Source organism: Peromyscus eremicus, chromosome 10 (genome assembly GCF_949786415.1).
Source record: "Peromyscus eremicus chromosome 10, PerEre_H2_v1, whole genome shotgun sequence".
Taxonomy (NCBI): Eukaryota; Metazoa; Chordata; class Mammalia; order Rodentia; family Cricetidae; genus Peromyscus; species Peromyscus eremicus.
Window position 1 is genome coordinate 78,239,087 of NC_081426.1, and position 24,063 is coordinate 78,263,149.

At 39.7% G+C, this 24,063-nt stretch overlaps 1 protein-coding gene across 3 annotated transcripts in view; it reads left to right on the plus strand.

Moving 5' to 3' along the window:
• Positions 1 to 3,061: 3,061 nt before the first annotated feature.
• Positions 3,062 to 24,063, plus strand: part of LOC131920726 (UDP-glucuronosyltransferase 2B31-like) — a 32,847-nt gene continuing 11,845 nt past the window's right edge. Inside the window, exons 1-2 of one of the 3 annotated variants that reach the window (XM_059275157.1) lie at positions 3,062 to 3,789; positions 12,166 to 12,310. In XM_059275157.1, coding sequence (XP_059131140.1) covers positions 3,062 to 3,789; positions 12,166 to 12,310 — 873 coding nt within the window. Of the gene's footprint in view, positions 3,790 to 12,161; positions 12,311 to 24,063 lie in introns of all 3 variants that reach the window. The other 2 variants (XM_059275156.1, XM_059275158.1) reach the window with 2 other exon arrangements.

The window sequence follows — 24,063 nt, forward strand, 5'->3', positions numbered from 1 at the left end:
CTGTATGGGAATTGGGTACCCTCCTCAGCCCCTTTAAAGCTTACAGAAGCATCTGATTTGACCCACCTGGAAACAAGGAGCATTTATATCCGCTGGGTTGGTCCATATCAGCTTTTAGTAAGTCCATGGTTTACAGGTTGAAGTCAGCAGGTAATGGGTATCTAGACTCATACCTTTGAGTCCTAGCAAAATTACAGATTTGGGTTAAAAATATGTACTTTTTTTGTTTAGAGAGTCAGGTACAGATTCGACAGAGATGTCTTTGGCCTGATGAGAAGTTTAGGTTTATATTTAGAAGACAACCAAAACAAAAAAGTCTAAAATCTTGAGCTTGTGACCCAAACAGTATCAGAATTTTATTAATGTTAAAATCTGAACTTTTGAAATCTTAATATAACAATATAGTAGAAGGGGAAAGTAATCTGAAGCATTTAAATCATCTATTTATATCTTTGTAACTGGTATTTATATACTGAATCATTTTCTGAGTCCTTCAAAGCATGCATGTTATATCTTATAACATGTTTTTTATCAAGAGACCTAATAGCTTTAGAACAAGTAAGGCTTGATTTATGATCTATAAAATGACCTGCAAGTTGTCCATAGCCTTATAAATTTAAATATCTTAAAAACTGTTAAGAAAAAAAAAGGTTTAAAATCCCTCAGATGTCTTCCTGTGATATCAAAAATAAAGTACCCTCTTGTTTTTAGAAATAGCTAACTTTCCAACAAGGCAAACAAAAACTTTTTCGCAACCTCTCAAGCATGTTAGTGTTGCTACCCTATCACAGATTGGGAGAAGCCCCACCCACAGGCATGGGAGCTGGGAGGCTGAAGTGGCAGAGCAGGAAAGGTGAGTCCTCTGGGGCTACAGGAGCTGCTGTCCCGCCCATAGAGAAGTGCAAGCTGGTGACACCGGAGAGGGAGAAGACAGTATTGACAAGGCAGCTCAGGACTCACTGCAGGGTCTGGAAGGCAAGCTCTAGCTCAGGGCCTGCCAGGGTCTCAGGGCCCCCTGTTCTTAGGAGCACATTCAGAGCCTCAGTGGAGTGCCAGACTGTGACCAAAGCCTGCAGAGGCCTGCAAGGCTGGAGTCCTCAGCCCTGTAAAATAATGCCTAGCACTGGGCAGAGCTTTCTTGGCCCAGAGCAGATGTCCCACATCCCCAAACAGACGACCTAAGCACTGGGCACCCCACCAATACTTGAGTCATGGACAGGAAGTGACTTTCTGCTGCCGTTAGTAAAGATGGCAATGAGGCCATATGACCTGTCTGGGGGCCTGACCACGTGGTCATATTTTTTTTTTTTTTAACAAGACAAACAGTTTTAAATGCAAGCATTAAAAACTCAGACAGAAACACAGTCACATGGCCACATCCATCATACACTTCCATTTGCAAATATGAAATAAACTTTTTTTTTTTTAACAGAATGACAGACAAAACTTCCCAGGAAAGGTCAGGTGACAAAAACCCAGAGAGAAGAATTTACAAGATTGCAGGCATACACTGAGAGACAGCAAGGTGGGAGACAGTCAAGGAGAAGAAGGAGATAAGGGAGCCATCAAGCAGTGGCAGCTGGAGCTGCCTAAACGCGGGTGGGTGCCAGAGGCAGGGGCTCAGTTCCTGGAGGCCGCCCTGGTGCCATGAGCGCTGGCAGCAGTGACCACAAGCAGGAGGGAGGGAGGAAGGGATGAGAGTGCAAAGCCCAAGAATCCTTGGATCTGAGTAATTGCCCATGAGTGAGGCAGAAGGTGAAAGCTGCTGAGCAATTCATCAAAAGCAGAGCAGGGGACCGAAGGACACTGAAGTCTGAGAAACAGGACAGCACAGGCTGCTGCAATGTTTCCTCAAACAGAGAACAAGGTGCCCAAATAGAGTGCCCAGTACTGGGATTTCAAGGTGAGACAAATTCTCACTTGTGGGAAATGAACAGAAGCGGGGTAGGGGCTTACCAATTTGAAGGTTCCAGGGATCCTAGGGCGTCTCAGACTGTGTCAGGGGGGCCTCTGCCGAGCCATATAGCACCAATGTTGTGATAGGGTGAAAGAAGCCATATCAATTGTGAAATACAGAAAAAAAACTGATTTATTTATCATGATCACTTCAGGAAGAGAGACAGAGAGAGCCAGTCACCCTTACCCAACTCCATCTTTGGGATTCTGACAAGACATATGCATAGCTAAGCAGTTCAGCCATAATGTGGTCCCTTGCCCAACATTACCTTAGCTCCTAGGCTCTTCAGAAATGTTATCCCACACACACACCCTGTAAATGGCCCTGGAGGACAGATTCTTCTTGAGTACATCCAAGGCATCAGACAATTCTTCTCCCAGCAGGTCACCAGGAAAGTTCAAATTCTTAGTGTCCATTTTTTTCAACAGTCTGATAGTCAAGGGGGGAGGCAGAAGTGTCTCATTAGAATATATTCGCTCCTGCCATGGTGACTACCTGATTGGGTACAGCTGAAACCAATGGAAAGGCTAAAAGAACGGGGCTTCTATCCAGGATAAAATCAGCTCTAAATTTAATTGCAGTGTTTATAATTATAAGGATCTACTCTGGACCTCTGAGTCATATATCTAAAATCATTAAATAGTATGGTAAATTATTGATGTTGCCAACCTCACATGAAAAAACACTAACTATAAAATAAAAAAAAATATGACTCAATAGCTATGTCTTTACTCCAATTTCTTATCAAGGAACCTATATTAGAAGGAGAGAGAGATCTCACTTTCTACTGTTCTTCAAGTTCATTATACATTCAAGGTCACTGAGAATCAGAAATCATTTCCCATGTTCATATCTGACACCCCACCCCCATTTTGCATTTGATATCCAGAGGCTGTGACTATCCCATGTAACTGAAGTTTCCTCTGGTCCTGCCCAGCCCCACAGACCCCACAACCGCTTTTAAAATAATCACTTCAGTTATAATCCCATGTGTATTTGCTTTGGTAGGTACAAGTTATACTTTAACTAATTGATTATTACTCTGTCTATATCTGCAAGAGTTGAGCAATCACCATTTGAAAGGCAGCTTTGAATTTAATCAAGATGTCTGTGAAAATGACAGCAGCCCTGCTCCTACTACAGCTGAGTGGCTTCTTTGGATCTGGGAGTGGTGGGAAGGTGCTGGTGTGGCCAATGGAATACAGCCATTGGCTCAACTTAAAGGTAATGCTAGAAGAACTTGTGAAGAAGGGCCATGAAGTGACTGTTCTGAGACCTTCATCTTCCCTTTCTTATGAGGTTGACAACACATCTACTATCGAGTTTGAAACATACCCTTCATCATATTCCATGGCTGATGTAGAGGAACTTTTCATGGAGTCAATCAGGAAACAAATTTATGAGATGCCAAAGAAATCACTTTGGAGATACTTTTTAATGTTGCAAGAAGTGGTTTGGAAGTATTCAGATTATTTTGAAAGTCTCTGCAAAGATGCAGTTTTTAACAAGGAACTCATGACAAAACTACACAATTCAAGCTTTGATGTTATTGTAGCAGATCCTTTCATACCCTGCAGTGACCTGCTGGCTGAGCTTCTCAAGACACCACTTGTGTACAGTCTCCGCTTCTTTCCTGGATCCACATATGAAAAGTACAGTGGAGGACTCCCACTGCCTCCTTCCTATGTGCCTCCTGCTATGTCAGAATTGAGTGATCGAATGACATTCATGGAGCGGGTGCAAAATGTAATCTATGTGCTTTATTTTGACTTTTGGTTCCAAACATTTAATGAGAAGAGGTGGAATCAGCTTTACAGTGAAGTATTAGGTAAGTGTGTGTTCAATAGGGATTGTTGCATTCTAAATTTGCTGTGTCATTGAATGTGAATTTGAAACAACAGTGTTGACAGCAGAAGGATTTATCTTTCCTAAGTAAAATGGTAAAATGTCTGGGAAATTCTCTGTCATATTCAAAGCATTGTGGAAAACCTTTTGTCCCAATGCCAAATGCAAAGCCTTGGCTATAAGATGAACAGGAATCTTCAGGAAGGCATACACCACAAACCAAAGCTTTGATAATTTCTCTAAGAAATAACATCCATGGGCCATTTTACCTCATGTTTTAAAACAGTAGGTTTACCTTGGTTGTGGCATGATCATCATCATCATTATATCGATGCCATTACTATTATTATTATGAGTAACATGCAGACTTCTATTACGGGTGTAGTGCTCTGTGTTGTGTATGTGGAAATCAGATTAAACCTTGATGAGTTTTTACCTCCAACTTTATTTGGATTTTCAGGATGAATTCAGGTGTTCAGGCTTGTATGAGGACTGAAAATGTCGTGCTTTCATGGTAAACACTTTAACCATCTAAAGCATATCACTAGCCCGTAAAACAGTAGCCTTAAACAAATTCAATGTCTTCATGATTTACACATATAGGCTGAGCACTAATATACATTTCTAGATACGTATCTACATAGTATTGAGAAGTTTTCCATTTATATAAATTAGTTTTCTCATTTATAGTTTGAAATATTTTCTTATTTTTACCTACTAAGTTTCTGCACAGCTGTGAATACAATGTTTATGTACCAAGCTCAGAAAATGTGTGAAATCAGGATTTTGGAGAAACTATATTTATTTATTAGGGGTGTTGAAATTGTGTTTAGAATGTTTAACACTGAAGTGTATGAATAATGATTACTAGTTACAGTGTATTAAAATATACCTAATGACCATACATTGCTCTTCCCTTATTTTAAGACTTGCTATCCTTATTATCTGCAAACAAACTTACACATACTTAATTATTACAGTCAATCATGAATCAAGAGCAGCATGAAGACAAGGAACTCAGGCATAATTGAAAATTCTCTTTGAAGTCAGCCAGGGCAATATAGTAAGACCCTGTCTCAAAATGAAATCCTGAAACAAAATTCCCACAAATGTTTACATTGGGCATGGCAGCACACACCTGTAATCCCAGCAGTTGAGACATGGAGGACAAGGATCTGGAGTTCAAGGTCAGTTTTGGCTACATAGTGACATAGGGACCACCCTGGGGTCCATCAAAATATCTCAAAAAAAAAATAAAACAACACAAAATTCTCAGTTCCCTCAGAGGAGCACACATCAGGAGCACACAGCAGCTAAACAGGGCAAACTAGATGGGGTGTTCCAAGAAAAGCGTTTCCCTGAGCATGACCAATGGGATTCATAGATAATGGCATTGATTATTCTTCACTTCAATGGCATATTTAGATATTTGGTAATCATGAATTTCCAAGGTGTGAAATACCAGATGTGGTATTTTCTCCCAAGTTGCTTGCACAGTGACTTTATATATATATATATCAAAGCATAAGAAATATATATATATATTATATAATATATATTAGTATAAGAAATTCATATTGCAAACTTACATCAGACATTATACACAGAGATATAGATAGATAGATAGATAGATGATTGATAGATAGATAGATAGATAGATAGATACAGATATATAGATACATACAAACATGCTTTATAACCCAGCCCCCCCAAAGAAGGAGAAAAACAAAAGAAAATAAAACACATAGCCATTTAAAACTGTGGTATAGAACTAAACAGAGAATTCTCAAAAAAGATGAAACACAAATGCCTGATAAACAATTAAAGAAGCATTAAATAGCCTTAGTCATTGGGGAAAGGGAAATTAAAACTACTTTGAGATTTCATCTAAAACCAGTTAGAATGGCCAAGATTAACAAAAAATTATAGCTCGTGCTGACAAGGATGTGAAGAAAGGGGAATACCCATCCATTGCTAGTCAGAATGCAAACTTGTACAGGAACTATGGGACTTGGTGTGTGGGTTCCTCAGGAAGATGGAAAGCGATATACCTCAAGATTCAAATATATCTCTCTTAGACATATATACAAAGGATTCTATATCCTATTAAGGAAACACTGGCTCATCCATGATGTTGCTACTCTATTCATAATAGCCAAACTGGAAACAGCCTAGACGTTCATCAATAGATGAGTGGATAATGAAAATGTGGTGCGTTTACATAATGGAATATTATGCAGCCTCTAAAAAGAAAAACTAAATTATGAAATTCATAGGTAACTAGATGGAGCTAGAAAATCATGTTGAGAGAGGTAACCCAGATTTAAAAAAAAAAAAGACAATTATTATATTGTTAGCTTTTAAGCCTGCAATAGACATGCTACAATGTGTAAAATCCCTGAAGTTTGGTACAGAGTAAGGGACTGGGGGATGAGAAGATCTCCCAAAGAAGGAGAAATACAATACATAGTTATGGAGAGACAGTGGGAAGAAAGACACAGGATTGAATGATGAAGAGGATCGGAAGTGGAGCATAAGAGATATAATACAGGCAGTTACTACAAATCCAAGGGCCATTTGGTTGTATGGAAACCTTCTACTATAGAAGCCTTTTTAAATATATAGAGATATGAAAGAAATATAAGTAGAATTACAAAATAATTAGGGAGGCTAGACATCTCCCAGCACAAAGAGAAACTCCTGGTGTTACAAATGGATTACATCTAAATGAGTTGTTGGCCAAAGGAGCCCCATGGAAACCCTCAAACAACTCTGACTATTGCCAAGGCTATTGATTTCTCCCCATGAACTGATGGTAAGGCCCTATTGCTGAAGACCACACTTAACTCATGGAAAAATGGAGAAGTTGAGCTAGCACCTACCGAGAGCCTTCCCCTCTACTGTCCAGTGTTCATGGTACTGAAAGGTACTCTGCAACCTATTGGAGGAGAAATACAACCACCAGCTCAGCTATCAACTCTTAAATCTACAGAGGTGACCTGCCTGCATGATACACCAGAGCAACAGTGGCAGAAATGTGGTGGGAGCAACCAACCACTCTGATTGGAGTGATAGTCCACTTTGTAGTATGTAGTCCACATACTACAATTCTGCTAAAGGAACATAGGAATATAATGACATTTTGCTATATCCATAGATCAGTGTCTTGCTCAACCATCATCAGGGAAGCTTTCTCTTTATAGTGGATGGGAACTAATACAGAGACCCATAACTTGGATAATGTGTAGAGAATGAGAGACTTTGGAATACTCAGTCCTGAGTGTGATAAGATTGTAAGACATCAATGAATTTATGCCTCCCAGATACAACAGGAAAGTTATAGCTATGAACTTACAGAGACTGTGGCACCAAGCACCGGGCAGGCACAGGTTCAAGCCATACAGGATCTCAGTGTGGAGAGAAGGAAGAGTATAAGCTCCCATCCCTAGTCACGAAGCTAACTCCAACTGATTCAAACTGCTCTCAAAGAAAAAATTACTGTTCTCCATTAGAATATCTATGGATATATAAACCACAACTAAGGGTAGGCTCCATGCTCAGTAGTAGATGGCCAACACTAAACAAGTTCAATGATGTTTTTGTGGAGAATTTTTGTTTTTTTGTTTTTGTTTATGTCTCATATTGCTTTATTTGGGCTCTCTTCATCATACTGGTTTTTTTGCTAGTGTGTTATGGTTGCTTTTGTATTTTCATGGTTTTTTTTTGTGTGTGTGTAGCACACACACTTCTTTTGCCTTATCTTTGTTTTTTCATTTTTAATTTTGGTTTGTTTGTTTGCCTGTTTGTATTCTAAAGAGAGAAAAAGGCATGGAGTTGGATGAGTTGAAAGGTTGGGAGGAGATGGGGAAGAGGAAACTATGATCAGAATATATTGTATGAAAACAATTATTTTCAATAAATAACATCAACATTTATAGGGGACAAATGTGAGGGAACAACAAAGAAATAATCAGTTCAGGAATGAATAAATAAGTGTGGTCTTATATTACAAAATGGGGTTTGATGACTACACAGAACTAATTTGCATGCTTGTTATAACATGAAGAGTCCTCAAAAACTTCAGAAATATTGAAGCCATATGCAAAAAACTACCCATATTATAATATAACTTACGTGATATGCTCAAAATAAGGAAACCATAACATACAGAAGTAGAAAAGAAGTTGGAAAAGACTGAATCAAGTTACAAGTTGATTCAGTAAAAAGACTGTGGTTATATCTGGGATAACAAACATCTCTAAACTTTATTACAGTGGTTTGTTTACAATTAAGAGATTATGTTATGAATTTCAGGAGTATAGATCTAATATCCATGGGTGATATGATACATGATTGCCATGTCATACACATTCATATGGGAAAAAGTCACTGAACTGTAATAGAAAAAACTCTGCCTCAGCAGTGTTGCCTTTATTTCAGGACTTATGTCAATATATATAATTTTTACTGTTCTAAAACTATTTTAAAATTTCTAGCATACTACTTCACACTATGTGAGCCCCTATGAACCCTGCTTAGTTGATTCTGTGGGCCATGTTCTTGTGGTGTCCTCTACCCCTCGCTCCTACAATCCTTTCTCTCCCTCTTCTGTGGGATTCCCTGGCTCCACCTAGTGTCTCTGCATCTGCTCCCATCAGTTGCTGGATGATGCCCTGTCTGATGACACTTAGGCTAGGCACTGATCTATAAATATAACAGAATATCATTAGGAATAATTTTGTGGAGTTTTTTTTCTTGCTACTCATGTTTGGTTCTATCCTGGGTCTCTAGGCTGCCCTGACTCTAGTTCCTGGCCATCCAGGCAGTGTCAGGTGTGGGATCTCTCTCATGACCCTGTATGTGTCTGAGCTAGGTCCTCTCCATATACCTTATGGTTATGTAGCTTGATATTCTTGTGGGACTCCCAACAGTGGGAATGGGAGGTATCTCTAACTCTTTTGCTTGTTCTTGGGACCTTTTTCCTACTACTGGGTTGCCTAGTTGAGCCTTAATATGAGGGTTTGTGCCTTGTCTTATAACTTAGTAGGTCATGTTTGTGGATATCCCTGAGAGGCCTCCTTTTTCTTTTAAAGGAAAATAGAGGAGGAGTGTATCTGGGGGAGAGGAGAGGTTGGGGGGAGGACTAGGAGGAGTGGAGGAAGGGGAAACTGCTGTTGGGATGTAATATATGGGAGAAGAAAAGAAAAAAATATCTAACATACCAAAGATAAATTACCCATTTAAGGTCACTAAGAATCAGGAGTCATTTCACATGTTCACATCTGCCTCCTGGAATTACACATGGCATCCAGAAGCTGTGACTATCCCATGTATATTGACTTTGGTGGGTATAAGTTATACTTTAACTAGTTGATTATTACTCTGTCTATATCTGCAAGAACTGAGTGATTGCCATTTGAAAGGCAGCTCTGAACTTAGCCAAGATGTCTGTGAAAATGACAGCAGCCCTGCTCCTGCTCCAGCTGAGTGGCTTCTTTGGATCTGGGAGTGGTGGGAAGGTGCTGGTGTGGCCAATGGAATTCAGCCATTGGATCAACTTAAAGACAATCCTAGATGAGCTTGTGAAGAAGGGACGTGAAGTGACTGTTCTGATACCCCCAGCTTCCCCTTCTTATGAGGTTGACGACACATCTGCTATTGAGTTTGAGATGTACCCTTCATCCTTTTCCATGGCTAGTATAGAAGAACATGTCCTGGAATCAATCAGTAGATACATTTATGAGATGCTAAAGCAATCATTTCGGAGATACTTTTTAATGTTGCAAGAATTGCTTTGGAAGCATTCAGAATATTGTGAGACTATCTACAAAGATGTAGTTTTTAACAAGGAACTCATGACAAAACTACAAAATTCAAGCTTTGATGTCATGGTAGCAGATCCTTCCTGTCCCTGTGGTGACCTGCTGGCTGAGATTCTCAAAATACCACTTGTGTATAGTCTCTGCTTCTTTCCTGGATCTACATATGAAAAGTACAGCGAAGGACTCCCACTGCCTCCTTCCTACATACCTACTGCTCCATCAGAATTAAGTGATAGAATGACTTTTATAGAGAGAGTGCAAAATGTAACCTATGTGCGTTGTTTTGACTTTTGGCTCCAAACATTTAACAAGAAGAGGTGGATTCAACTTTACAGTTAAGTATTAGGGAAGTTCCCCATTCAATTGGGATTGTTGCTCTCTCAATTTCTCTTTCAATTTGCTGGGTCATTGAAGGCGAACTTGAAACAACAGGATTGACAGCAGAAAAATTTATCTCTCCTAAGTAATATGGTGAAAAGTCTGTGAAATTATCTGCCAAATTGAAAACATTGTAGAAAAGCCTATATCCCAGTGTCAAATGGGAAAGCCTTGTCTATAACTTGTACAGGATACTTCAGAATGGCACATACTCACCAAACAATGCTTTGTGGGTTTCTCTAAGGAAGTATATAGCTATTTTATCTCAGCTTTTAAAACAGTTCTACCTCAGTGGTATTTATCATCATCATAATCATCATCATTGTTATCATTATTTATTTGTACACTGACTGTGAGGTTGTATGTCAAGACACACATGTGAAGGAAGTTCAGCAGATAATTTGTAGAGTCTATTCTCTCTTTATACTTTTACACATATTCTAAGGGTTATAGGAAGCTTTTTCATTGGTTGACATCTCACAAGTAAAGACACGTAAGCATTAATTATGGAAAGTTTTCCTTTAGCTTAGGCTTCTTTCAATTAGCTCTTATAACTTAAATCAACCCATTTACATTAATCTACGTCCTGCCATGTGGTGTTACCTCTCTTCCATCTTGCACCTCCTGTTTCCTCTCCATGTCTGGCTGGCAACTCCACATTTCTTCTTCCCAGAGTTCTCTCTATGCCCCAAATTCCCACCTATACCTCCTGCCAATCTATTGGGCATTCAATTTTTTATTATATCAATCACAGCAATACATTTTCATACAGTGTACAAATATCCCACAAGAAAGGACAGAAATATGTCTGCCACCTTGCATAGCAAATGCTTTAATCCATTGGACCACCTGGCTGACCCCTAAAATGATTGTTTTAAACTCATCCAATGTCTTCTTGAGTGACAGGCATGTAGATTGAGGATTAACACATATTTCTACCACAGTTATCTACACAGTGTGGGGAACTTATCACTTCTAAGGTAATTAGTTATTTTATTTAAAATTTGAAATTATTTCTGACTTTACAAAATGAATTTCTTCACAGTTGTGAATACACCATCTCTGTCACAGACACAGCAAATTTATGAATGCAGGATTTTAGAAAATCCATGTTCAGTCACTGGGTGTTTAAAATTCTTCTTTTTTAAACCTTTAATGGTTCTAGCAAATGGCTCACCAGGTAGAGGCACATGCTATCAAGAACCTGACGACCTTAGACCCATTCACCGGACATAAGGAGTAAAAGGACAAAATGCTTTCCTACAAATGTCCTCTGAACACACACACACACACACACACACACACACACACACACACAAATGCAAATAAGTAAATATTTTTCAAAAACCCTACAATGTTCACATGTGGACATGGAAATTATTAGTTACAGAGTTTTAAATGATATCTTTTTTAAATGAAAAATTGTAGGGAATAGACATCTCTTTCCATATTGTAAGGCTTGTTATCACTTAACATTTGCGAACATACTTATATATACATTCCGTCATAATTTAAGAGCAGTACCAGGACAAGGAACTCATGCATAATAGAACTTATATTGTAGATCAGCCAGGAAGATATCATGAGAGCTTGTCTCAAAATGAAGTGCTGAAGCAGAATCCACAAATGTTTACACTGGGTGTGGCAGTACACACCTCTAATCCCAGCAGTGGAGATTTAGAGGAAGAGGATCTGGAGTTCAAGGTCAACTTTGTTACATAGGGACCATCCTGGGCTCCATCAGACTCTCTCATAACAGCAAAAAATTCTCAGTTTCCCTTAGAGGAGCACACATCAGGAGCACACAGCAGCTAAACAGGGCAAACTGGATGGAGAGTTCCAAGAAAAGTGTTTCCCTCAGCACAACAGGCAGGATTTATAGATAATGGAATTTGATTATACTTCAATGACATGTCTAGATATTTGGTAATAATGAATTTCCAAGCTGTTATGTATGTGTTGTCTTCTCCCAAGTTGCACACACACACACACACACACACACACACACACACACACACACACACACTATCCCAGCCACACACTTGTAAACGACTCTGGCTACATTATCGGAAGTGCTTTCAGAAGACTTCCTGGCATATTCATCTTCACCTGACACTTATGTCATGGGTTATACCTTCTCTGTTCTGATTCCTCTTCAGGAAGACCCACAACACTCACTGAGTTGATGGGAAAGGCAGATATATGGCTCATTCGAACCTACTGGGATTTGGAATTTCCTCACCCTCTCTTACCAAATTTTGATTATGTTGGAGGACTTCACTGCAGACCTGCCAAGTCTCTGCCTAAGGTAAATATATTCCTGTCTGCTTGCTTCTCTTTACCTTACATATTTGGCAGGAATGATTCTATTTATTCCTTCAGAATGTTTGTGTCAAACTCAGAGTGTCATAGGAATTTAGATGAAGAAACTGGCCAGTAGAAATGAGTGTATCTATCCCATCACAAGAGTCTGAATTTATTTTATGGAGCCCCGTGGGACTTCTGAGGACAGGGACAGTTAGAGTCCTATTCAACATAAGAAAATCTCAGTGATTCATGCAGAACATACAGATAAGTGACAGGGACACCCCACAGGAAAGTACCGAGCAGACAGAGAAACAAAGTGTGCACAGGCTCACCCAGAAACACCAGCAATTCTGTTTTGAAGACAAACTGTGAACAAGTAACAAACTATGGAAATGTTACAGTGAGGAAAGGCCAAGTTGCCTGGCAGTAAAAGTAAAGAGCAGAGATGGAGCACAGGTAGGGAAACAGTTCTGCTTAGTGAGGAAAACTCAGCTCTCTCTGGTCACTAAAGCCTGCCCTTAGTTAATGACTGCAAATTGCTGCAGGCCGCAGGAATATATCATAAGAACTCAGCTGGTTATGGCAAAGTCACTATCTGGAGGAATCAGGGAATTCCTCCAGAGGAAGCCAAATCCCAAGGAGTTTTTGGTGTTACTTGGCTTGTTATATATCAGCTGTCTTCTGTTATGAAAATTGAAAGGACCAAGCAGATGCCATAACAGGCTGCTCAGTCTTCTCTCAGAGATCAGGCCACAATTTCAGTTTCCTGAGACTTGAGCAAGCAGTTTCTGGGAGGGCCATGAACAAAAGACAGTCCTTGCAGTTGCTCCCTTTCTGCACGTACCCTGACTGCTCAAAGTTCAGCCAGATGTTTACTTTCTGGGGCCCCTCACCAACTTAGAGTTATGTGCAGTACGTGCTTGGCCAGCCAGCCCCCATGGTGGTTCAAGGACAAAGCCTGGGACTTGTGCTGGACTGCCCCAAAGTAATAAATTGTAACCACCAACCAGTAAATTCAAAGGTTACATACCCTCACCCAATTAAAAGAGAACAGAGATAAAAATAAACCAATCCGAGTTGCACCCGTGCAAAACTCCCCCAACCCCCTGAAGGGCTTGTGGATTTTGCCTTTAAAAAGCTAGGCACACAAAGAAAAAGCAAGTTCCTCCTGGCCTCAGGACTACGAGTGAGTGCTTTGGATCGAGCTTCCCTGTCACGGTTTGTAAACAAACAGAAATAAACCATGCTATTGCATTCTGTACCTAAGGTCTGTGGTGAAGTCTTTGGGGTCCCAATCTGGGCATAACAAAAATCATGTGTGCCTTCATAGTTTTCCCAATTGATTTTTCCCTAAGAAGGGCTAACAATGTGGACTGATCACTCTCTGGACATACACATTCCAGGCATTTGGAGAACAGCCTCAGGAAAGGCTTTCTCTGGAATCAGATATCTCCCCTAGCCACTTTCAAGGACTAAAGGAGACACCACCCAGGTGGTCGCCCAGTTTCCGAGGACTAACAGTGATAATAACCCACAGGCAAGTCTCCTGACTTAAGGTAAATTCCACAAGGAGACACCACCCAGGGGGGCGCCCAACTTCCTAGGACTAACAATGATAGCAGCCCACAGGCAAGTCTCCTGATTTAAGGTAAATTCCACAAAGAGACACCACCTAGGTGAGGTGGACATTAAGTAAATAGCTTCACACAATTTAGCTTGGACCCTTCCTATATATCCTGGGACTTCCAGAGCACAGGGGAGAAGAGAAAAGAGAATGGAAGAACTAGATGGGTAAGAACTTGAGAGGAACAAACTGAGATAGAGAAGAACTAGATTGAAAGGCTAGAAGATAGTACTAGAGGAACGAGATGGGAGATGAGGAAGAGCCAGATGAGAGAGAAGGAGACAGGAGAGGACCTGATAGGGGAAAGAACTAGATAGATGAGAACCTAGAAGGGACAGAACTAGATGAAGGAATTAAGATAGAACCTAGAGGGGACAGAGAAATCAGGAAAGAAAGGAGCTAGACATGAGAGCAGAATAGAAGCTGTGTAGAGAGAACTATCACAGAATAATAAAGTGTATGAACTAAGGAGTTTCATGTACATATTCATTTCTTTTTATCAAAGATTAATTATCAGCTGGTTGTAGATTCTTCCCAGACCCTAGGAGGGGACTATCGAGGGGCTGGACCCCCCAAGTCCCCAATAGCAAATGAATTGTGTAAGCTCATAGATGATATTCCTCCGAAGGTTCAGAGGAATGCAGTGTGATTTTAACATAACACTTCATGATGCAAGAAAAGTGAAAGTTTTTTTTCTGCTGTAGTAAGAAATGTCTCCTGAGACACCCCACTCCTTAGTTGGGCAATACAGCAACATACAATCTGATCTTACCCCAAAGTTTACACGCCTTTTTTCAAAGTTAGTTAAGATGTAACTGAGAAGTCCAAAAGCTGAGGGAAGATTCATAAAACTCCATCTTTACATTAAGGATGGTAATGTCAGCAGGAGAGATGGGAGGGAGGTAGACTGAGGACCTATAGGGTATGCTGAGGCTGTGGTTCAGTAGTGGAGAGCTGGCCCCACATGCCCAGTGCACCAAAAAGGAAAAAGAAGTAGGGGGGATTCTAATCATGGTAATCGGGAACAATAGAGGGTGGATTGAAGTTTGAGACACAAGTTTTCAGTTTTAATAACTTTGGATTCTTTTTGTCATTTGTGATGAGAATTGTTGTTCCTCTATAGCACCTACTTCATATCAGATTCTCAAATATTTCTGTGCATCTCAAAGAACATATATTTGATAAAGTACATCAATAATGCAAATATGCACATTAAATTTTAGTGTATATTTAAGAATAGCTAAAAGGCCTGGAGAGATGGCTCAGGGGCTAAGAGCACTGGCTGCTTTCCCAGAGATCCTGAGGTTAATTCCCAGCAAACACATGGTGGCTCACAAGCATCTGTAATTAAATCTGGTGCCCTTTTCTGGCTTGCAGGGATACATGCAGGCAGAACACTGTATACATAATAAACAAATAAATCTTTAAAAAATGTATATATATTCTAATATATATATTAGGTTTGTAACACACACTACTCATAAAAGAGGCCATGAAAAAGCAAGTAAGGGAATATACATTGTTATGTTGGACTATATGAGTAGTTTTTATGGTAGTATTATATTATCTAAACAAAGAAACAGTAAAATAGTATAACAAATAAAAAATATTTAAAAAAAGATTAGCTAAAAGATAATATTTGGAGCATTCTTAAACTAGAAAACTAAACATTATTTAATTGGGTGAATATACTATTTGCTATGATTTGAAAATCCTTCATATAAAAAAAGAGAACCAATTTCATGAACTTACTAAATATGTGTATGTTCATATGAAATAGTTTAATCTAAATATTGTTAAACCCACCAAATGAGTATAGATACCACTATCTGCTTGGGATATCCTGTAAATATATGTTACTATGATTGATAAATAAAATGCTGACTGGCCAGTAGCCAGGCAGGAAGGATAGGATAGGCAGGACAAAGAGAGAGGAGAATGCTGGGTGGAAGAAGGCTGAGGCAGGGAGAGATGCTGCTAGCTGCCACGAGGAGAAGCATGATGTGACATACTGGTAAGCCACAAGCCACATTGCAAGGTATAGATGAACAGAAATGGGCTGAGTTTAAGTGTAAGAGCTAGACAGTGGTAGGCCTGAGCTAATGGCCAAACAGTTTAATTAATATGAGCTTCTGAGTGATTATTTGAGTCTGAGTGGCTGCCAGCCCAGGCGGGACTGGAGATAACTCCAGCTACAATTATCCAAATACTTTGGTCAAATTATGCAAGCTTTATTTTCTGCATCTCCCCAAAGCAAAGTTTGAGAAAATGGCAGCAAACATAGGGGGATATTATAGCTTCCAAAACTGTGAGACTGGGGGGCTTTCAATGGTTGCAGAATTACCAAAGGAATTTTGGTTATGCAGCAATGTAGTTGAATATTTCAAGATTCCTTGGCAGAACTTCCTATCAGGGTAGAGTTCAGGGTAGGTTCAACAAGTAAGTCAGCCTCCAGAGGGTGGGGAGCATATTAGACTCCACAAACAGGTTAAAGCATGATCAAACTTGAATTTTGCAGCAAGTAGAAACAAATTTATTCTGACTTAACAAAAAAATGGCTTCTGATATTATGAAGGAATCAGGCTGGTCCATCAGTGTACCATACATAAGGGATTATGCTCACCCTGACCCCACATCTTGACAAAAAAGCAAAACTCTGGGTATGGGATACTGTCCCTGGTGGTATTGTTCAGAGGTATCACACAGATTCCTAAAGCAATGCAGGGTGTTTCCAAGGCTTCTGGTTGACCCCTAAAGCTACATGAAAGACTACTGCTGAAGACAGGACATATTTTGGTCATAAGACTTGGAGATATCCAAGTGAAACTAAGTAGGAAACTTCCTCCTTGCTGGCTAGTTAGCACACTTAGTGCTGGAAGGTGCTATGAAAAAAATGTCCTCAGCAGTCATCCCAGATGGTAACCCAGTGAACTACAATTGTGACTAGCATGGCAAGACCAGTCAATGAGGACAACAGCAGCATGAATGTTATGGGAATAACCAACTGCTCTGAGCTTAGATTTAAAGCCTGCTTCATAGAAGAAAAGACATGGCTGGCACCATAAATTTGGTCATGACCTTATTTGGGGGGAGCTCACAGGCCCCAGTGATGAACATACTCCTATTATTTTGCAAAATGGAGATAGCATCAGATGCCTTCTTAATTAATATCTCCTTACTATAAACTAGTTCAGTTCTCTGACCTCATCTAAGAAGCTTCTTGGGTAATCAGCAGTGGATAATGCAGAAACAGACTCTACTGCTCAAAGTACAGAGCATAAGTGACTGTGGAGTACTTAGCCACAAATTTGACATCTGTGTCAATATCTCTCTCTCTCCAAGGGCCAGGAGCCATGGAGTAATAGGAGGTAGACATACTGTAAGGGCTGTGGGATGGGTAAGAACAGAGGAAACAGTGTCTTCTGGACATGACAGGACCACTGCATTAGCAAACTCCCAGAACCTGTAGCTATCTGCGTAAGAGCTGCACAAGACCAAGCTAACAAGCATGCTTGCATGGAGTAGGAAGGGGCTCATGAGCTCATACAACTTACTGAGGAGCTTCGACAGTTGTTGGCTTCTAAAGGAATGGAGTAGATTTTCTTTAAGCATGCAACTCCTGAAAGGTTAGCTGTGCTCCGGTGAATGGCCCCAATGTTCAGTAGTAAGTGGCCAGAACAAATTGAAATCAATGGGTTATTTATTAAAGGTTTCGAGAAGAGGATCAAAAAATGGAGTACCAGGCAGAGCAGTGGTGGCACACTTCTTTTTTTTTTTTAATTTTTTATACCAACCACAGATCCCCCTCTCCTCTCTCCTCCCGTCCCCCAGTCTTCCTCCTCAACTCCAACCCCATTGCCACCTCCTCCAAAGCAAGGCCTCTTTTCCAGAGTCAGTAGAGTCTGGAACCTTTAATTGAGGCAGGTCCAAGCCCCTCTCCCTGAACCAAGGTTGTGTAAGGTATCCCATCATAGGCACTGGACTCCAAAAAGCCCGCACACGCACCAGGGACAGATCCTGATCCCACTGCCAGGGGGCCCCTTAAGCAGGTCAAGCTACACAACTGTCTCGTCTATGCAGAGGGCCTAGTCTAGTCCCATGCAGGCTCCATAGCTATTGGTCCACAGTTTATGTGTTCCCATTAGTTTGGTTTTGTTGTCTCTGTGTTTCCGCATCATGATTTTGATGCCCTTTGCTCATAGAATCCTTCTCTCTCTTCAACTGGACTCCTAGAGCTCAGCCTGATGCTTGGCTGTGAATCTCTGCATCTGCTTCAATCAGTTACTGGATTATTGGTGAAATTATTAAGGTCACTCCACGTAGTTAAAAGGAGATTTATTTAATGGCGTAACTTACAAATTAAGGGATAGGTAGGTCGCGGGGTCTGGGGAAGGTGTATCACAGTCCAGCGGTGTTCTCTGGAGCTCTCCTCTGTCTACCTCCACCATCCAGCGTCCTGGAACCAAGAGCGCGTTCCCCGATCCGGATCTCGGGTCCCCAGGCGCCTCCCTTGGCCCCGCCTTGTAGGCGTGACAGTTGCCGAAGTCTCAATGGGGGTTGGAACTTCCAGAACAAAGCTGGAATGGCTACCCACTACATCTCCCCCTTTTTGTCTAAATAAGAAAGTTCTAACCTAATACAAGACTATATACAAAGGAATGGTTATCAAATATTGTCCAGGAATAATGAGGGATAATGACCTAGATAAGATGGAACTACTTCCAATGCAAACAATATCAAGCAAGAAACACATATTAAAATCCAGAGAAGTATAGAGCATAGATAAATGGCATGTTACAAAGATCATTCCAAAAGGTGTCCTACCCTAAAGAACCTGAATCTAATACTTAATATGTTCTATCTACTAAGTTGTAACTATAACTGCTAGTCTTCAATCCCATCAAAGACCTGAGAAGGAATATAATGGTACCTGAGAAATGGTAGATGGATGCAAGCAACTTTTGGGAATCTTGCGAGAGTAGACCGAGACAGCTGGCAGCCTGGACAATCACCTAATGTTTCTCAGCATTGTTGGTGCATTCAAATTGGCTACAGGCCTAAAGTATCTGACAGACCATTTTCAGAAGCAGGAATTCTGAAAGACCATCTTACCCTGTCTTGGCAGAGTACAGTGGTCGCTTTCCTTGTGACCCGCTTGTCCAGAAAAGATAGCATTGCATTTGTACTGTCAGCTGTCGAGGCAAGGGCAGTTCTTTGCCCAGTAGGCCATTTTGTGCCAAGAAGACAAACTTCCAAATGGAAATGTCTAGAAGCCCAACATTCTCTCGGGATCAAATTGGTGCAGCCAGGAGCAATTGTGTCTCACATCAACAGAATTCTAAGTTATTTAAATGCCATATTCTCTAGGTCTATGAAGTGTTTGAAGATTACCTGTCCATCTGACCTATGTATCTGTAAATCTGTATAACCTGACTAACGTAACTATAGAGATAACAAGCATAGGTGACTATAAATCTACAAGTCTTATCTACTGAAATAACCTAAGGACTAAGGCTTCACGTAAACAAGGTAGACAGTCTATAAGCAAGTGTATGGTAAAGAACGATGACTTCAAAGTTGTGACAATACACAAGATGTTATAACAGAGGTAGGAGTGTATAGTGTGATATACAATATGACAATAATCTTAAATATATATCAATATTTATAACAGAGGTAGGAGTATGTAGTGGGATATGCAATATGACAATAATCTTAAATATATATCAATATACCGAATATCCTAAACAGAAGTAGAACATACATAAAGTATGACAGATATAAATTTACATTTGTATCAATATACAAACATTTCAAATAAGAGTAGAAATATATGTACATTATACCAAGTATAGTTCTGTATTTGTATCAATATACAAATTATCTTAAACAGGAATATAAAAATAGTTTACATTTGTATCAACATATAAGAATCCATAACAGTGCAAATTACAGTGCAAATTATTTAAGGCTGCTATTTTACTAAATTTGTTTACTAGTATACACAATAATCTACCATAATGTCTTATACGTATCCATTCCATTTCTTCTTTTCCTTTTTTTTTTTTTTTTTTTTTTTGGGAGTACTGAGTTTAATATTTCCTTCCACCCCCAACCCTATAACCATCATCCATAACCCTGAGAATTATGAAACCTAAGGGAGAAGGGGCGTCGTTTTCTTAGAATTGCTTCCTGCTGTTTAGGGGGTGATGTTATCTCTGTTGGGTACTGTGAGAAAGCGCAGATAGTTAAATTTCAGTTAGACTAACTGTAGGTTCTGCAGCAAGTCTTAGAGTAATGGGTAAGATTGTCTGAAATTCTGGTAAGAAGTGTAGTATGATGATGATTACCATGGCATCATTCTGGATTGGGTAGAGTTGTTGTTGGGGCCCCATCTTCCTTCTGGAGACTTCTGAGATTGCTATTAGAAAAACCTATTTGTTATCAAAATGGAAGATTTGGATTTAAAGAGGACATAGCATGTAAAAAAGGATTCTGAGAAATCAAGAGTAAGCATGGAGAGAATTAGAATCTAGAAGACAATGGTCCCTTTTTATTGGTTTCCTTCTGTCCTACACCAGAGGGCTCTTCTGATATGGTACTGAAGAATCTCTCAAACTTTTCTTTTAGCAATGTGCTTGGGTTTAGAGAAGGAGTGAGCCAATTCCATCTCCAAAGCCAGCTTGGCTTATAATTGAATTGGGACCACAACTTTTCTATATTGATAGAGAGATAGATGTTAGACAGTGAGATTTTACCGTGTGTAGATTGGTACCAATAGATTCTTTCTTTCTGCTGTAAACATCCGGATATCCAAGGCCTTATGATTTTTGGAAGATGGGTATTTCCATTATCCTGGAAAGACAAAAACAGAACCCTACCCCAACCTTGATTGTTAAATTTTTCTTACAACTTGTAGAGATGTCACATTGGTGGATGATCTTTTACTTCACCTCATCAAGGGGTTTTTCCTGTTCAAATCGAATTTTTATTAATTTTGTTGGTATCCATAGCTTTTCTTCTCCTGCAGAAACAAAGGCAAAACCCCTTCCCCAACGTAGAACATATCCAGGTTTCCATTCTGAGGTCAGCACATCCTTGAAATAAACCGGTTGGTTTAGCTCGGGAGTTTTGTCTGTCGTCCAATGTCTCTCTGCAGCTGTTGTTCCTTTCTCATCAGCATTGAGAAAATTCAAGGTTAATAAAGCACTATGCAATCTATTTCTAGGAGTCATTGTTACCTGTTGCTGTTTATTTAGCATATCCTTTAAAGTTCGATTGGATCTTTCTATGACTGCTTGGCCTGTGGGATTGTGTGGTATACCTGTAACATGCTTTATATTGTAATAAGCAAAGAATTGTCTCATTTTATTGGAGACATATGCTGGAGCATTGTCTGTCTTAATTTGTACAGGTATCCCCATGATGGCCATAACTTCTAATAGGTGTGTAATCACAGAATCAGCCTTTTCAGAACTCATAGGAGTTGCCCATTGAAATCCTGAATAGGTGTCAATGGTATGATGTACATACTTTAATCTTCCAAATTCTGCAAAATGAAACACATCCATCTGCCAAATTTCATTTCTTTGTATACCTTTTGGATTGCTCCCTGCAGGTAATGGAAGTTGGTTATAGATGGAACAAGTAGGACATTTTTTCACAATATCCTTAGCCTGTTGCCAAGTGATGGAGAAATCCTTCTTCAAACCTTTGCTATTTGCATGGTATTTCTTATGAAATTCTGAAGCTTCTAGCACATTACCTATTAGTAACTGATCAATCTCATCATTACCTTGTGCTAGAGGTCCTGGCAGACCTGTATGGGATCTGATATGTGTTATATATATAGGATGTTCCCTTTTTCTGATGATTTCCTGCAATTGTATGAATAATGAAGTTAATTCTGTATTATCAGGAATAAATTCAGCAGTTTCAATATGTAAAACAACTCTCTCTGCATATTGAGAGTCAGTGACTATATTGAGGGGTTCTGTGAAGTCCATCAGTACCATAAGAATGGCATACAGTTCTGCCTTTTGTACAGAGCTGTATGGACTTTGTACCACTTTACTTAAGTCTCCTGATTTATATCCTGCTTTCCCTGATTTATTTGCATCAGTATAGAATGTGAGGACTCCAGAAATTGGCTTTTGTCGTACAATGTGAGGAAGGACCCATTCGGTTTTCTTTATAAATTCTATTCTCTTGCTTTTGGGATAGTGGTTGTTAATCTCTCCCAAAAAGTTACTGCAGGCTCTCTGCCAGTATTCATTATCTTTCCATAGTGATGAAATTTCTTCATTAGTTAAAGGTACTACAATTTCTGCTGGGTCCATTCCTGTCAACTGGCGAAGTCTTAGTTTACCTTTTTGAATCAAATCAGAGATCTTTTCTATATAAGTCTTTAATTTCTTATTTGGTTTACGTGGTAGGAATATCCATTCTAATATAATATCTTCCCTCTGCATCAAAATACCTGTTGGGGAATGTCTGGAGGGGAATATGACAAGAATACATTTAAGTTCTGGATCCACACGATCCACATGTGCTTCTCGAATTGTCTTTTCTACTAGAGCCAATTCCTTCTCAGCTTCGGCTGATAATTCTCTTGGACTATTTAATTCTTTGTCCCCTTCTAGAGTATTAGCTAAATTTCGTAGTCCATCTTTGGGTATTCCCATGATACCCAGTAAGTTGGAAATGCTTCCTAATAACTTTTGAAAATCATTAAGAGTCTTCAATCGATCTCTCCTTAGCTGTACCTTTTGGGGTCTAATTTTTTGTAGCTCTATCTTATATCCTAAGTAGTTAATAGAATCTCCTCTTTGTATTTTTTCAGGAGCAAGTTGCAGTCCCCAGTGAGGCAAAACTTTTTTTACTTCTTCAAACATGCTTTCTAATGTATCTAACTTTGGATCAGCTAATAGGATATCATCCATATAGTGATAAATTATGGATTGTGGAAACTTTACACGAATTATCTCCAATGGTTTCTGCACAAAGTATTGGCACAAAGTAGGGCTGTTTAACATTCCCTGTGGGAGGACCTTCCATTGATATCTCTTGACTGGCTGAGAATTGTTATAATTAGGTACTGTGAAGGCAAATTTTTCTCTATCATTTTCTTGTAAGGGTATGGTAAAGAAACAGTCTATTAAGACAATAACTGTTATAGGCCATTCTTTAGGTAGCAGAGAGGGCAAGGGCATCCCAGTCTGTAGGGAGCCCATTGGCTGAATTACTTTATTAATAGCTCTCAGATCTGTCAGCATTCTCCAATTACCAGACTTTTTTTTTTAATAACAAATACAGGAGAATTCCAAGGGCTGGTAGATTCTTCAATGTGTTGAGCATTTAACTGCTCTTGAACCAGCTGTTCTAAAGCTTGTAGCTTCTCTTTTGTCAAAGGCCATTGTCCAACCCAGACAGGTTTATTACTTAGCCATTTTAAAGGTAAGGCAGTTGGTACTTCTGAGAGTTCAACAGCAGTTGTGCTCTGTTTGTGAACAGCCTGAATGGTTGGTGCCTGATTTTTATAGCATGCGATGATATTATTCCTAGAAACATGCATTGGTCTGTATTCTTTTTCTGAAAGTGTAGGAATTTTAATCTGGGTATTCCACTGTTGTAACAGATCTCGGCCCCAAAGATTTACTGCTACATTTGCTACATATGGCTTCAGTCTTCCTCTCTGTCCTTCTGGCCCTATGCATTCAACCCATCTCGAACTCTGTTTTATCTGAGATAGGGTGCCAATCCCTAAAAGTTGGACATCTACCTCTTGAAGAGGCCAATTCGGATGCCATGATTTTGGTGTAATTATAGTCACATCTGCACCTGTGTCTACCAGTCCCTCCATAACCAGGCCATTAATTCGAATTCTAAGCTTTGGTCTTTGACCATTTATGGAAGTCTGCCAAAATATTTGTTTTATAGTGTTCTTTGTAAACTGTGATCCATCCATCAGAGCTGTTTTATCATCCATTGCAGTATCGGTTTTTACATTAGGCAGTGGTTTATTCAGTTGTCCTGGAGAGGAATTTCTTCCACAGTGGCTGGAAATGTTCGTACTACATTTGATTTGGGGGCCTGCAAGAGGCCCCCTGAGGCGTTTCCCGCCAGTAAAG